At 42.3% G+C, this 11,403-nt stretch overlaps 1 protein-coding gene across 1 annotated transcript; it reads right to left on the bottom strand.

Moving 5' to 3' along the window:
* Positions 1 to 1,206: 1,206 nt before the first annotated feature.
* LOC308383627 (uncharacterized protein) lies at positions 1,207 to 11,044 on the bottom strand. The gene is made up of 10 exons (XM_080861671.1): positions 10,597 to 11,044; positions 8,831 to 10,077; positions 7,482 to 7,554; positions 6,351 to 6,503; positions 4,440 to 5,614; positions 3,830 to 3,977; positions 3,227 to 3,446; positions 2,721 to 2,833; positions 2,425 to 2,615; positions 1,207 to 2,286 (listed from the first exon to the last, which is right to left on the bottom strand). Exons 2-10 carry the CDS (start codon positions 10,041 to 10,043, stop codon positions 2,093 to 2,095), a joined length of 3,480 nt encoding a protein of 1,159 aa, XP_080717797.1. The 5' UTR covers positions 10,044 to 10,077; positions 10,597 to 11,044; the 3' UTR covers positions 1,207 to 2,092.
* Positions 11,045 to 11,403: the final 359 nt, after the last annotated feature.

The following is an 11,403-nucleotide window of genomic DNA, read 5'->3' as shown; positions in this document are numbered from 1 at the left end:
GAGATAAGCGCACGGCAGCGGCCTCTTCATTCCCGATAAGCCCCTAAACCCATTATTTATGAAATGATTCATTATTATTTGGCTGTCGTGGGCTATATAGTCTTGTGGAGGGCAAAGCATTTAAAAAAAAAAAAGCAAACAGGCACATCGCAACGGCCTGTATCAACGTGAGGTGGTGTAGTGTAGCCTGAGCTACAGTTGAGGTGTTTTAATTTTAATTTTTAAATTTTTTACGCAATAAACAAAAGCTCAGGTTAAGCTTTTGACCTATTTATATTTTCAACAAAGGTTTTTTTTTTCCCGCTAAGCTCATTTATCCTGCAATAAGATAACTGATAATAACAGAGGGCCCTCTACCTTTTTTCTTTTTGTATTATTTATATTATTTTATTTTTTTGTTCAGTTTATTCTGCCCATTAATCCATATCCATTTCTGCGCCCCGAGGATGAATGCGCCACTGATACAATGGGCTGGTAAAAATGAGGTGGTCTAATCATTTTGACACTATTAATTGATATTTCTTTATCGATAAACACGTTCATAATAAAATGTGCTTTGTGTGTGTGTGTGTGTGTGTGTGTGTGTGTGTGTGTGTGTGTGTGTGTGTGTGTGTGTGTGTGTGTGTGTGTGTGTGCCATTGGAAATGTTGGGGATGGGGCCGGCGGTTCCCCCGGGTCCGTGGGGAGTCGTGGCTCGGGGAGATAAAAGCGGATCGGCTTCTGGTCACATCAGATAAACGAGCAGAGCATCAACGGTGACATGCTATCAGAGTACATTCAGTAGAGCATAAATGGTGGCAGGTACATCCTAATAACGGATTTTTAACACATTTCAAAACACTTTGCGAAAGTAGAAAATAAGCGCATTTAACCAAATGAGCAGGATGATTGAAGCTATAGATAGATAGATAGATAGATAGATAGATAGATAGATAGATAGATAGATAGATAGATAGATAGATAGATAGATAGATAGCGTTTCCATGGTGAATTAATGATTTAAAGATCGAACTCCACACTGAGTCACGACCCTATAGCAGGTCTGTTGAAGCAGAAGTCACGACCGTGATCCTACATCCTGTTCTGTGCCTGAAACAATTCCCTTTCATGTGCTTATTTTCATAATCTTCCGCTGAAACGTCACTCTTCTGCGTAAAAATGCGACAAACAGTCATTAATCGAGAAACTAAATTAATGCACGTGACTGGAAACTTTAAATAAAACATATAATACGCCATAACAGAGTAAGCATTTCTAAGTGTGCGATTTAGTTGTGGAATGAATGTGAATGATTAATTAATTTGTTAAATTAAAGGATAAACATTTCGACAAAATAAATCTCTATATTATTTTATTTAGAAGCAAAACGGCACCCGGTTCATAAAAGAGTACTTGATACAACACAAGCAAAATGAAGAGACCATACAGAGCCCCAGGGAAATATGATGCCCTGAAGAAAAAAACAAACAAACCCAAAATGAGATAATTTTTTTTTTTTTCTTTACACACCAGCTCAAGGGTCTATTGATCAAGCATGTGCCAAACCCCTACAGATAATCAATTATTTGACCAATAAATAAATAAATAAATAAATAAGCAACAGTACTTAAAAATATATATCTGTATACAATTTCAAATAAGTGACAAAATACAATTCCAATCACTAACCATTTGAGATCTCGTGCTCTGTGTGACATAAAGAGCAAAATGAATCACAAGAAAAATTCACGACAACTAAAAAAGAAGAAGAAAATAAATCATTTTACAAATTGAAATTGCATTAGGTTTGAATTTTTCTTAACTTTCAAATACATTAAACTTTTCTAACTTGCCTACTCTGTGTACGGTTGGATTTGTATGTAATGTGCTTTAGTTTCTATTGCAATCCTTTGTGATGTCACATAATTAAACGTTGATTTGCACTATGAGAAAAGAAGCCCTCACCCTGTTTTTCCATCTACGCATTTGCAAGTGTGCTGCACTGACTACAGCACGTCTACCATTTGTTGCAGTCAGTCCGCAGTGTTTGTAGCAGTCAGTTACTCTGCGTGTCTCCAGGAGAAGTGGCTGTGTGCCATGCCTGTCCTGTCAATCAGCGCTGATTGCGTCGGGCGGGCATGATTCGAAGGGAAGCAGTGCTTTCCCTGGTCATGAGGCGCGTCACCTGGTCTAAAGTGAGTCCGGCCACTGCTTCTCCATTCACCTGCAGAATTTCGTCACCGATGCCAAGGAGGCCTATGTACGGGCCTTCTCCGCTGCCATCACCCACTTTTTCAACATATACACCTGCACAAAGGAGAAAAAAGAGAAGAGAAGAAAGATGAATAGAAAGAAATGAGTTAGAAGTAAATGTGTCTTTGGGTTCATAGAATTTCTACTCTTTTTATTATTACAAAAAATGAAATTGAAAATGTAAAAACATACCTGTGTCTGGTCGACCTTTGCCCCTTGAAATAACAAAACCATAAGGACCGTTTGGGGGTTTGATGAGCTCCAGGAGGATACTCCCATCAGGGAAAGCCTGAGTGGCCCGGCCCACCGGACGTGCGATTCTAGAGGGAAGTACATCTTCAACGCTCAAGGCCCTGTGAAGCTCAAGCTGAGGGCTGTCAGGGCTGAGGAAGCAGAAATTCATTATTTCAATAAGAGTGTGAGAATTTATATAAGTCATCTTCATCACTCAGTTCTTCTGCTTGGTTTTGTTTGCCACAGTCACCTACCTGAGTGCCAGGCCGTATGGTATTTGCACCTCCCCAAGTATGGTTGAACGCTCTGTTCTTCTCTCTAAACTCTGCACAGAGGAGGCTTTACGCAGCTGGGCCAGTGGCAGCACCTAGTGGCAAATGAATGGCACTGTAATAAACTGATTTTATTTCTTTTCACCAAACCAGCTTCCAGAACCATAATATTTTGCCTTTATTACACCTATAAAAATATGGTCTGCTTGGCAGCACACACACACATACAAAAAAAGGATTAATTCCACTAGTGTATTCCTGAAACTGCAGAGAAGGCAGCAGACCTGTACAAAGTAGAAACTTTGGCTGGTCCACTGTTGAAATGAACTTTGTACAGGTATGTGAGGAAAATGACATTACTTTTTACCTTCTGCCTGTATGAGGTTAAATTTGTATACATTTATTGTGGCCAATCATGATGTTAAAAACATGAGATAAAGGAGCGCAGCAGTCAACAACACAACAAAACATTTAGACCTCTTGCTCACCGTATTCAGCGTCTGCAGGGAGGGTGTCCTCTGTATGCGGATAGTGGGCTGCGGTCTCCGTGTTGGGCTTGGTGATGCTGAGCTCGCCCGGGGGGCAGTGGGTATACTGAGCTGTTCCATACTACTGGAGCGACCTCCTTTCACAAGCCTACCGACACTGTTCAGGCCAATGGAGGAAAAGAAGCGACGTAGGAAGAGCTTTGGACGCCCATCCAGCTTTCTGTAAAAAGAAAATTGTGATTTTTCTTTTAAATTAGACCTTAGCACAGACTTTAAATATATTGATCTAGACACTGTTGCATCACAGTGTGAACTACACACACACTGAGAATTGTTATTATGGACTGAGATTATTTTTAAGAGCTGTGAAAACAATTTTATAAGTGTCTTCCTTCTGTAAAGGATCGTAATGACTACAGCTATATACTGTATTACCAAAAGAGGGCAGGATTGCTCTGGTATTGAAAGAAGCTTTCTAACAACAAGAACAACAGCCTGTCTGCTGAATAGGGTTTTAATCTACTAACTGCTGCACAACAGTGTTGGTGGGGGCAAGGGATTTATTGTCTAAGCTATGGCAAGAACATTGTTATCTTGGCTTACCTAGACCCATCACAGTTTTCCTCCCACAGGGCCTCAGCTTTCAGATGTTCAGCCCTCAATAGCTCTGCTCTGAGGTCCTCAGCCCGAGACATACCCAGGCCACGTATTGCACGGCACTCTGAACCAGAACCAGAATCCCCACTTAAGCCTACAAAAGGAAAAGAGTACATAATTAAATGTCAGTATTATCCTGATCTTTGCTGAAAGTAAACTTCTAACTGCTCTTTTCCACACTACAACATTTATCTATTAGTGCACACAAGTAAAGTTTATAGGTAGCTACAGTTCACTTCAGAAACACAACCAAAAAGGCTTCTTTATACTTCCACTTGTCTGCAGTTCAGACAGACATATTGTACTTTTTCATCAACATTTATTAGGTAGTCAGAGTAACATTTACTTTGTAGCTCATGCCTTTTTCATTTCCTTCTCATTACTTTATTAAGGCTTCATTATAAAGTTAAATATCCCTAAGAATAGAAATTACTCAGAGTTAGTTTCTTGCTTAGTTGCAACATAGGACCATGACTACATTTAAAACATTAATGATAAACGAATAGTATGTGTAATCGTATAATGCTGCTTTATGTACATTACTGTTGCCACTCACCTGCACCATCTGGAGTGGCATCCCAGAGTTCAGAGGCTGGCAGGTCTGTGGCTAGTCTGGCTGGGGAGTACCTCAGAGTAGAGGGTCTGATGCAGGACACTGGGCTGCTACTAGCAGGCACCCCTGGGGTTAAAGATGCTGGAGACTCCCTCCTTGTGTCTGGAGAATCCAGCAGAGATTGAGCTCCACCCTCTCCTCCCTGATTTGAGGTCATCTGGAACTGAACCGTGGACTGACCAGCAGCAGAGCGATTTCTTGAGCTTGACTTGAGAGCTGACTTGATAGGCAATGCAGGGGTTGGTGACTCCCTTAGTCCACCAGATGCTTCAAGTAAAGGTGGCTCCAGAGAAATGGGGCTATCAGGTGCAAATGAAACAGCTCTGCTCAGGTTGACTCTGTTACGTGGATTTGAGTTACGCCGCTGAGCCCACGACGGGCCATAAGGGCCATGACCAGACTCTAACCGACTTTCTCCTTTCCTGCTCCTTCTCCTAAGTTTCCCAAACCCTGATGACTTCCATCCTGTACTAATTTCTCTATTTTCGCCCAAAACATAAGCGCCGGCGAAGGTGACAGTAAGAGGAGCTTTAGGACGAGTGCTTGCCTCCGCTTTGTTTGGTGACACCCAGCGAGGAGCCACTTTTCCTCTTGGGTCCTCAGGGTTACCAGGCTGCTGAGGCTCAGCGTGCTTTGGATCTGGTGGCGATGAAACTGGCTGAGGTTCTCTCACCACAGAACCACATGATTCACATTTCTTCACCAGCACTATTATCTCTTTAACCACTGTTGTAGTTTCACCAACAGCAGGCTCATCCTCTTGCTTCTGTGTAGGAGGCATAGAAACACTTCTGTGGTTTCTGTTCCTCTCTGAACCGCTGCTGCTGGAATCTATATTGCTGTCTTTACTCTTGAACCTGGGTGTCCCGGGCCTGCCACGCTGTCTCACTCTGTCCAAGTAGCGAGACTCTGCTTCTTTTTCTGATTCATCCTCAAAGCGTACACGGGTGGGTGAGCAACCGTACCTTCTGCTTCGACCTACTTGGTCGCTGGGTGAAGTGTCTCTCTGACTGGGGACAAGGAGGGGACCAGATGAGACTTGAGCTGGGAGCTCTTCTTTGGTTTGAACAGCTTTTTGTGCTGTTGTTGGACTGGGAGATTCAACTTGCTGTTTCCTCCTGTAAAAAATGACAGAGGTGTGGGTATTGGAGACAAGTTTAAAGCGCCAGATACTTTGTCGACTTCTCCATTTTTATGTTATTAGTTTATCAAAGTCAAATGTGAAAAATGTAGGAAAGCTGAATCCATCATCTCGGTATCAGATGGTAGCAAACATACGACTCAATAACATGTGCACCACTGGGCACATAATATCAAAATATAAGGTGCTAAAATGACATTTACCTAAACTGTAATAAGACATACTGTATGTGTTACAACTTTGTCTGTCTCAGGCACCAATGACCAAGTTAGTGAAGCAGTCAGGAATGTAGGGTATATTGCAAATTCTCCTAATCCTAATTTAAGTGAAAACTTCCTGCTGATTTAAAGGGATTTCTGAAACAAAACTACACAAAGTACACACTATTACATAAAAAGAATAAAAGCAAACATTTTCAAAACATTGTCAGCTTTGCTTATGTAATTACAAAGCAAAAGTCAAGTTCTAAAGCTTTAACTTGTTTTCGGTTATGCAACATTAGCTTTGCAGGAAAGGGGCAAGTGCAAAAGAAGGATAGACAAAGCACAGAAGAAGTGTTGGGAGGGAGACGTAAGGATGGGAGCAAAGTGATAAACAAACATAAGAAGTGCATAAACAGGGAAAAAAGAAGAAGCAGACACGCTCAAAGTGGGACTTTCACAGTCTCTAACCTCAATCCCACAAGCTCACACAGGCCTTTTAAGTTAACTTACACGGTGGATCTTTGATCAGAATGGGAGCGTCTGCTGGGGCGATCGGCTTTGATGTGATTGGAGCGAGCCTTGAGTCTTGCTCGCTCCAGAAGAAGCTTGGCCTGCTCGTGTCTTGGGCTTAGAGGTAGTTCATCGCTGATTATAAGAAGTGACCTGAGGAGCAATGGGAAGAGAGACAGAGAGTGGAAATTAGTACCGAACAGCAGGGAAATGGATAGAGTTTAACTCGCTAATGAGACAATCTGCCAGCATCTGTCTGAGAATGCTGGATTTTTGATAAAGTGTTCAAATTTTCAAAGCTTATTCTGTGCTGACACATATCCAGAGACATCATATTTCCCCAAAGATTGACTTAACATGGAGCCCAGCAAGCTGCGTCTTCCTAAGCTGTCTTATGTAATATCAGATAAAAAGACTGGGGCGTGGCTCTAGTGGTCAGCAGCAAAGGGGAATGTCATCCATCCATTTATCCATTCATCCATCCATCTTTATGCCCAGCAGCTAAGCTGCTCTGCATTGTGCTTCATCGTCTGTACTTCTCTTTATCCCCTGGCCCAGTGATAAAGATAGCATGATACACCAGCCACGTGGATTATCTTTGTAATCTTTGTAAGTGTGATTCATTCTCTCCTGTGTGACAAGATGAGAACATATTGTCTTTCACCAGATTACAGTTTGTTGTGTCACCACAGTATTCAAACACCAGAAAAAAGAAATCAACAAAGTTGGATCCTGTCTTTAAATATCATATGCAACTCTTTATTCTACAGTTTATAACCATGTTCAAAATAACAACCTTTACTAAAAGGATGGCTTCCAAAATTGTGCAACTGGTGAAAAAAGATAACAGTGTGCTAGGTCGACAAGTGTCGAGCGAGTATCAAACATTACACATATTTGATACTCGCTCAGTATCGCCAGTGCACTGCTTTTGACAATACTCGACATCATCTCTTCCCTGTGATTAAACCTGATTATCAAAGTGTTTGTTTGGATTGTGCACCACGCATAGTTGCCTCATTGGGTAGATTTTCTCAAGTGCAGCTGTAAAAGTGAAATTTATGAGGAGAGGATATAAATAGTCCAAAGAGATTATCTGTCACTACCCTTGCCAGGAACTACATTGCTCACCTTAAATAGGGTTCAAGTTCCTGGGCCAGAATGGCTGAGTCTGAGGCGTCCAAAACAGGATGGGCACCTGCAACTGGTATAAAAAAGGAAAAAGATATGAGCATATATAAAAGTGCAGTCAAAATTTCTTCCAGATGAAAGAAGGATTTCTTGTCTTTGTCTCTTCCTTCACCCAGACATAATGTGCTACAGCGCATTAAATTATTGTTTAATGTTCCATTTTTTTAGGACTTGCCTTGCGGCAAACACAACTGCAGAGAGAGCAGTCAGCCATGACGTGACCAACAAGGACATTTGGGTATCAAAGAAATTGGGACTTGCTATGATCAAAAGGATTTTCATAAACCTTATAACATTAGGTTCAGATTACACTCAGTGGCAGTCTCGGAGGTCATCCCTAACTCATCTTTAATCTCGGACAAAAAACCCCCCAAAACAAAACAAAACACACACACGCACACATACACACACACACATACACAGATTATGTAACTGCTGAAGGATAAAAGCAGATTTCCCAGAGACAAGAGGGCAAAATCATCTCATCATCACGAACTTGCACCTGCATCTCCCGTACTGGGCATTGAAACTGAGATCTGTGCAATACCACATGATCATTGCATGGGAAAAAATATCATCTGCCATCCTACAGACATACAAAGACATCCATTAGCGCGCCGGCAGAGATAAAAAAGACAGGGACACTTCCCCCACTGCTCTATTAATAGTAACACCCGTATGCACATCTGCACATCTGACATCTGTTCAGCACTGGGAACCAGCCAGGTTACATTCTGCGTTTCAATACAACATTGTAGGTAGGCAGACTACAGCTGAATGGGGCACTTTAAATGGCTGCAACAGATGGAAATCATTCTAAGCAGACAATGTGCATAAATTATTGACAATTTTCCAGCTTTAGAAGGTTGTTAGGGGAAAAAAATCAAATGCAAAATTTAACCTTTTCTGTCCTCATCCAAAATGCTAACACGCCACAGGAGCTGATCCAGCTCATAACATTTGACTACACTTCATGAGGAAGCTAAAGTAATAGAGAAAAAAATATGACTAAGTCACAGCCTTTTATTGAAACTATATCAAGTATTGTTGTCATAAATATAGCAGCATGTGTTTTGTTGTCTTTTTTTAAATAAAGGCACGCTACTAAAAATGCTATTATTGTATAGCATAATAATACTGCAAAAGTAAAGTTATGTATTTCATGCCATGGCCAGGAGTTTCAAAACACTCTACAGCTTATTTATCAGTAAAGCATTACTAAACCCCTTCCCAGATGGCTCCATGCATTACTTTTTCGCTTTCTCTATTATTTTCCTTAATAGACCTACCGTTATAATCCACTCTGTACGTCGTTTCTTCATCATAGCCAGTGATTTCTCCTTCTTGCAGTTCTCTCACTTCCCTGTAGTGTTGTTGTCTTTCCCTTAACTTTGCATAGACCCTCTCCTTCACCCTCAGTTTATCATCAGCGCAAAGGATTCCACTTTGTGAAGACATGCTCTCCGAGCTGTCTGAACTGCACAGTCCTTTATTGGGATCAGTCACATCTGTCTCCCTCTGCTCATACTTGTCCAGGTACCACTCCACACTACCAGAGTTTTGGATTTCAGAAGACACATCATAGTCATTCTCCAGACCTCCCACATCATTCTTGTTGCCTGCTTCAGCCAGTTTAGGCTTTCTCTGAGGCTCTGCTACTGCCTCTGTCCGAGTGTAGTCCTTTAGTGGTAATGTGGGGGGTGTATTGTGAGGGTCAACCCCATTGAGAAGCAACGTTTCTGGGCGTGCTACTCTCCAGAAGCCCTTTGGAGGGGCCCAGTGTCTTGCTGAAGGAGAAGAAGTGGAGGAAGTAAAGGACGATGCTGTAGAAGCAGAGATGTTGGAGGAGAGCACAGGTGGTGGTGGAAGAGGAGGAGGGGAAGGGGATGGGCCATCCTTGCTAGTGCTTGGGTTGTCAGACGGAAGACTCTCCAGACTGGTGCCCTCTCCAAGCCCACAAGGCTGACCCGTTGGATGACTGACCTGTCCATCATTCTTTTCTGACTGCTCCTCTTCCACTTCCTCCCCCTGCTGTACAATTTGTGCTTCAGCGGGAGGACTGTGGATCTCCAGCCTGACTTGTACCTCTACCTCCTCCTCTTCATCACTGCTGCTTAAGTCCTTTGCACCACCTGATCGCCAGGAGGGAGCAGGCAGAAACAGCTGGCCTTTCACTTTGGGTCTCTGTCTAAGGAGGACTTCAGATGAAATGTGCCCCGCTGGGTTGCTCACCAACACCTCCGTGTCAAATCTTCCTCTGTCTTTCTCCCTGTCTCTTCCCCTTGTTCTTCTCTGCGTGATCGACTTCACCTTGGTCTGCAGGGCGTGGACAGCTGAACTTTGAGCAGGGGGAGGAAGAGAAGCATTCAAAGTGGTGGTGGGTGCTGGGAAAACAGGCTCAGGAACAGGACCTGTAATGAGTCCCCAGTTTATGGGAAGCCCAGTGGGCAAAGGGGAACCGGATTTTGATTGGATATTATCAGCAGCTTTCTCTTCCTCCATTGGCTAGTCATGTACAAGAAATTCCAAAGAGATTCTGAAAATAAAGAACAAGAAAGATAAAAACCTTTCCTATTCAGGGTATTCTACATCTCTGTTACCAGATACTTTTTTCCTGTGTGCCGGGTAAGGAGATATGTAATGTGGACTCTGTCACGTTGCCTTATCCAGTGATTACTTTGCAGGGCACAGGATAATCCTTTGGAATCAGAATAAGCAACTGCTGCCTGCAACTGAGACCCTACAGGGAATAAGCAGTATTATATGTTTATGTTTGGTTGTATATATCAGAAATAATCAACCATGTTTTTCCCTGTTTGCCATTCATTAATAGAAAAACTGGAGGAAAAATCAGCTAAAGTATTTAAAATTCATTATTTACCCATAAGAAATACGCACAACAGCAGTTTTCTACAGGCTACTGTTGGTAATTATGTAAACCGCCTCCATAAAAGCAATTTTAACTCATTATTATCATTAACAAAGTAGCTTCTCATCACATTAAGAGACAGGCTGGTTTCGCTATTAGAAGGCTAACAAACATTTTTTAATGTACCTGCACTTTTGCTGAACACGGCGTACTTTGACATGCAATCCCAGCGTCGACGGTCACGAGAAAGTTGCCATAAATTCTTGGGCAACCGCACAAATTAAAGTTGCCCTCCATAATAAAAAGCTGCGCCAAGCGTGCAGTTATTGCAGCGCGCATCCTCGCTTCACCAACAGGCGAGACGAGCGACGTCCCCGTGGATGAAATAACAATGATAATAACAAGATTTCCAAACGTTTCTCCAGATTTTGAGGTTATGTTTTCACTCTCCCTCTTTCTCTGTCGCTCTACGTAGCTCCGAGCGGTGTCAGGCGCGTCAGCGGTCTCTCAATCGTGCCTGGTCTGATAATCCCCTCAGAAATCAGTGGGATTAAACAAAAATGGAATAAAAAAAATGCCTGCTTTAATTTCGCTCTTGCCTCATGAGTGGAGCTCGAGTAGAGCTCTGTGTTGCGCAAGTGCACACACACCGATTCCCTCCCCGCTGTAAAAAAAAAAAAAAAAGAAAAAAGAAAAAAAAAGAATAAACCAATGAAAAAGAGAAAACATTTCTAGTAAAATGGCTTGGTGACCTCTCGCCCAAATGAGATATCCCAGACACTTTTCACTCTTTATTTCGGTGGCTCTGGTTGCAAGGAAGTGGGGTAGGCTCTGCTGCGTTTTAGGGAGCACGGGTCTAATTTTGTCTCGAAAAACAAAAGTCAGCTGATTCTTATTTGTCAATACAGCTCCCTCCCTCCATCTTAATCTGTCCGAGCTCCCCCCTTCTCTTCGTTTGTCTAATACAGATACACAAAAATTTTAACATATATG

The sequence above is a fragment of the Rhamphochromis sp. 'chilingali' genome (assembly GCF_963969265.1).
Source record: "Rhamphochromis sp. 'chilingali' genome assembly, chromosome: 16".
Taxonomy (NCBI): Eukaryota; Metazoa; Chordata; class Actinopteri; order Cichliformes; family Cichlidae; genus Rhamphochromis; species Rhamphochromis sp. 'chilingali'.
This window is presented reverse-complemented; position numbering and strand designations above follow the sequence as displayed.